The sequence below is a fragment of the Austrofundulus limnaeus genome, unplaced genomic scaffold, assembly GCF_001266775.1.
Source record: "Austrofundulus limnaeus strain Quisiro unplaced genomic scaffold, Austrofundulus_limnaeus-1.0 Scaffold379, whole genome shotgun sequence".
In the NCBI taxonomy this organism is placed as follows: Eukaryota; Metazoa; Chordata; class Actinopteri; order Cyprinodontiformes; family Rivulidae; genus Austrofundulus; species Austrofundulus limnaeus.
Genome location: NW_013952781.1, coordinates 151,596 through 156,206, shown reverse-complemented (window position 1 = coordinate 156,206; position 4,611 = coordinate 151,596). Strand labels below are relative to the sequence as shown.

At 40.0% G+C, this 4,611-nt stretch overlaps 1 protein-coding gene across 2 annotated transcripts in view; it reads left to right on the top strand.

The window, feature by feature from the left end:
* Positions 1 to 2,838, top strand: part of LOC106528434 (SH3 domain-binding protein 4) — a 91,817-nt gene extending 88,979 nt beyond the window's left edge. For both annotated transcript variants that reach the window (XM_014023602.1, XM_014023603.1), the window contains exon 5: positions 440 to 2,838. In XM_014023602.1, the coding sequence (XP_013879056.1) occupies positions 440 to 664 (225 nt within the window). In that variant the 3' untranslated portion in view covers positions 665 to 2,838. The remainder of the gene's footprint in view (positions 1 to 439) is intronic.
* Positions 2,839 to 4,611: the final 1,773 nt, after the last annotated feature.

Genomic DNA, 4,611 nt, shown 5'->3' with positions numbered 1-4,611 from the left:
TTACTAAGGTGCAGGACTGCTTTTTTTCACATCATGTCTCCTGCCTGGATCTGTTATTATCTCGCTCTGAAGTATGGAGGAGTGTCAGAGGTGAGCTCGTTTCAACTGATTTTTACAACGCGGTCTTATTTCCGGACTCAATAATTTTGTGAATGAAGCCGATAAGTAAAACTATTTATCCGAGTATAGTACTACCCCCCAACTTTATGGATGATTTTATGGATTTAATTTTACATATTATACTTGAATAAATACGGTAATCATTTAACTGATATAGAACAGTGTGGATGGTTTCACACCACTACAGTATTTCTTTACATTCAGTAATTATAAATGTATTATTTAAATTAGTTCAGGGATTCCTAATATATTGTGCAGCAGGCAATGATCAGCTGTTCAAAGTGTGTTTGAAGATAATCAAATGGTTTTGTCCCTGCAGGCCATGTGGAAGCCTGCATATGACTTCCTGGTCACGTGGGCTGCTCAGATCGGTGACAGCTACAGGGATGTGATCCAGGAGCTGCACATGGGCCTGGACAAGATGAAGAACCCCATCACTAAACGCTGGAAGCACCTGACCGGCACACTCATCCTGGTCAACTGCCTGGATGTCCTGAGATGCTCCGCCTTCAGCCCCGCCGCTCCMGACGACTACGCCATCTGAAGCAGCGTCCTCCCTACCCCGCCGAACCTTTCTGTGCTGTTGTGTGGCCTGGATTTCTTCCTGTGGGGTAGTTTTAGGCTCTTCTCACAGCCATCTCCACCCCCACGTCTCAACCACACATGGAGACCACCAGTTGCACATTTTTTTCTATTTTTGTATCCATGGCACAGCATTTTTGTAAAGGAACACTTTYAACTTTGTGGTTAGAAACTGTGGATTGAACGCTTTTATTAAACAAAAAAGATCTTTTATTATCCTTGTTCTCTTAGAAACGTCACATCTGTCAGAATATTTACTTGTGAATCACAGACGAATCAGCTTTTATTTTTAATATTCTGTTTTGATTTAGTCCTTTCTTCATAGCACCAATTAGCWCAGTCTGTTTTTGATTAATGTTTTTTAGATTAAAAACTTCAGCAATTTTAATCAAGCTTTTCATTGTCAAATTCCAAAAACGTATAATTTGAACTTAAATAGAGTTGCACAGTGGTACAGTGGTAAGCACTGCCGCCTCATAGCAAGAAGGTCACAGGTTTGCCTTCCAGCRTATCTTCTCCCTGAGCACTCYTYGGTTTTCTCTGGTTTCCTCCCTCAGAGCAAAAACATGCAGATTATGTTAATTGGCWCCTCTAAATTGTGTGTAGYTGGTAGTTTAAGCATGAATGGTATGTTGTCTCTTTGCAACTCGTCCAGGTGTACCTCACCTCAGTGACTGCTAGACATGAGCACCAGTTCTACCATGACCCYGAAAAGAAAGGACAGCTGAAGAATGTACTTAACCACAATTTTCTTGTTTGTTTTGTCTTCCATTACATCCTTTTAGATTTGGATTTAGGTCAAAACTAGGGTTGGGTGATGTTGGCAAAAAAAAAAAATAAGCATGATTAATTGCGGCATTTAGCCAAGAAAGGTTAATATCAGGATTAAAAAATGACAACTGCATTTGTGTGTTTTTGATTCTAAATCAGTTAGCTTGTGTTCTTAAATGATACTTACAAACAGTGGTGGGCACCAGCCCACTAAAGCACAAATCCGCTAATTGCGGACCTAAATATTTCGTTTGTGCTTTAGAAATTGCGGAGCTAATTTTTGGATTAGCGTTGCCCACCACTGCTTACAAATAAATCATAAGCTATAATTACTTCTCTGTTTTCACAGCTTAAGCTGTGAATTGAAACCKACCTTTTCCACAATGTGGAGTGGCACCATATCTTTAATAACACTCTGCCACGGCCTGCTGCGTTACCGCCTTTCAGTGCCTAGTTTGCTACTTGTWAAGAAACCGATTGACTGAGTGCATCGTGGAAACTCAGCAGAGGTTTGTTTCAAACATTCGCTGGAGGACAGTTTGCTGTAGTTGGCGTTGACTCGGTCCGCATTTTCTGACTTTCCAGTTTCTCTGAAGCTTAGTTGTAAACAGTACAATTTTGCCCAACCTTAGTCAAATAGAATATCTTTTAACATTTATTCTTTTTAGCTTAACTCAGTTAAATGTTTTAAACTCAAYGTTCTGTTACATTGACCTAATAACTGCACCCTTAATTGGTTTCAGCTAAATTTAATCTCTTAACAAAAGAAAGAAAAAAAGTTTATTATTTATGAGGCTATTTTGTTCGTTTTGCTGCTGAAGAAGCCTGTMACTGAGATTAATGTTTTGTTTATTCAGTCTACTTCCTAGTCTGTGGCATATGGCTCATTATCCAAAAGAACTTGTGTAAGTCTTTGCAAAATCAGATTTTGTTTCAAGTTTAGTTTTTAGTCTTTAAATCAAATCCTGCTGTTGTTAAAGGTCTCACTAAGCTATAAAGTTGGAGAGTAGGTTAAAGGTATTTGTAAAGACCTCCCCAAAATGTCTTGTAAGATTCTGTTTCAGTACATCAAGTTTTTCATTCTTCATTTAGTTTCTGTAAATTGATTGCCACATTTTGACACCTGTACTGATCTGACAAAAAACATTCAAGGCTACTGCCCCAAATGTTTTCAGCCAACAACCCCCCACCTGTTGCAGCTTAGTGAAATAGTACCTTTCTAGAACCCCAAGAAAAAGTATTTTCTTCAAATCAATAGAAGGGATGCTGTCCTTGGATTTAGAGCTAAAAATAAACAGGCTGCAGTTGGTTTACATGTGCTGTAATATCTCAGCTACATGATAAAAAACTTTGTCTTTTCAAAGTTCCAGTGTTCTGAAGAAGAATCCTGTCCTAGTTGTTTCCATCCCTGTTTTTCCTGCTCCCACATTGTTTTCTYCCATCGGTTTAATGTTCCAGTATTTGTTTGAGAAATTAGCAAAAGTTGTAATGCTGACCAAAAAGAAAAAATCAGTAAGTCCTCTGGATGGTTTCCTCTTTAGTGAAATGTTTCGTCTCTCCTCTAAGAGACTTCTTCATTCTGATGGGTTTCAGGTGAATGGTACCAACCAATGATACCAACACAAAGAGGGACAAAAACAAGGGGACGTTGAACCCCCGCTTGCATTCACTACATHCACATAACACGACACGGGTCACGTGATGGGGCACATGACTCTCTATGAACAATAGAACTAATCAAGCCTATTGTTAGGCGATGGCCCTTTTTTGCATGTGACTAACCTGTTTGTCCAGGTGGAGGCGGAGCTTATAAGGCTGAGTTCACCTGAAACTCATTAGACTGAAGAAGTCTCTTGGAGGAGAGATGAAACGTTTCACTAAAGAAGAACCCATCCAGAGGAACTACTGATTTTTTCTTTTTGCTGTTTTCTACCTGTATTACTGAGGTACATCAGGACATTGTAATGCTGACATTTTGATTCATGGCTTTCTAAAAGATTTGCTGCCACTATGATGATCTCAACTTCACTATATAAGTTCTGTGTTTACTTCAAACCATGAACCTGTCATGTAAAATGATTCTTAACCCTGTAAAGACCAGCCTCATCCTGGTAATTTATCTTTTTACATTGTAGCAAGTCATCATCAAGTGTGAAGGTGGGCCTAACCTTTAATGATTGGAGCTTTTTGGGCCTCCGTCCTTTWGAGCACATTTTATGTTCTTCATCAGCAATTTCAATTCAGGAGCAAATATCTGCAGACTTTCTGAGAAAATCTCCACCTGAACACATGATCTCTTCTTGTCTTTTATGAAACAGATTAGATTTGCTTTATTGTCATTCAAACATAACATCAGAGATGCAACGAAGAACAAAAAGCAGTTAACATCACCCGTTCAAGAAAAACATACATGACAAACATGGGAGAACAGGGGAACAGGGTCGTGCTTCCTTTTGCAGCTTGGAAACACCRAATAGGAGAGATGTGTTTTAAAAAGTTGCTCTGATCCTATACGACAGAACAGACAGGTGGTGGTGGTGGGGGGTCTTGGGTCAAACATGAGATGGGGGCGGGATTCAGTGGAGCCGGTGACAGTGAGGTTGATTCTCCATGCTGGAACCGATCCAAGACCCACCAGAGTCCAGAGACCAGATCTTATTTGTTTCATGCTCGGTTCACCACAGTTCAGAGTTTCCCCTCCTATTCCATGGCCTTTAGACCAGATCCCTCAGGGGGGATGTTTGGGAGGGAAGGGGAATCAAGCCCTTGTTGATGTAACAAGGGTGTAAACATTATTGCTATTAGTCATAATAATTTATTATTTCAAATGTACAAWACAAGTACATTCAAAAAGTTGATCAGAGGCTAGTTATTCTACCGTTAGTAAAGGTGATGTATTTCTTGTAACAATGGACCTCATGCAAGAACCGTTCGTACGCACAGGTTCATGGGCGTAACCGCCATAGGGACCGGGTGGGACATGTCCCCCCTACCTCCAATATCTGTGCCCTTTGTCCCCCCCACTTTTTTCAGCTGAAGCAGAAAAAACAGACCTTTAAAAAAGTTTGTTCTTAAGTTGTGCGTACGAGTGATTTAGGAGAATTTGTGGCATTCACCAATGTTTTCATATTCTAAGAT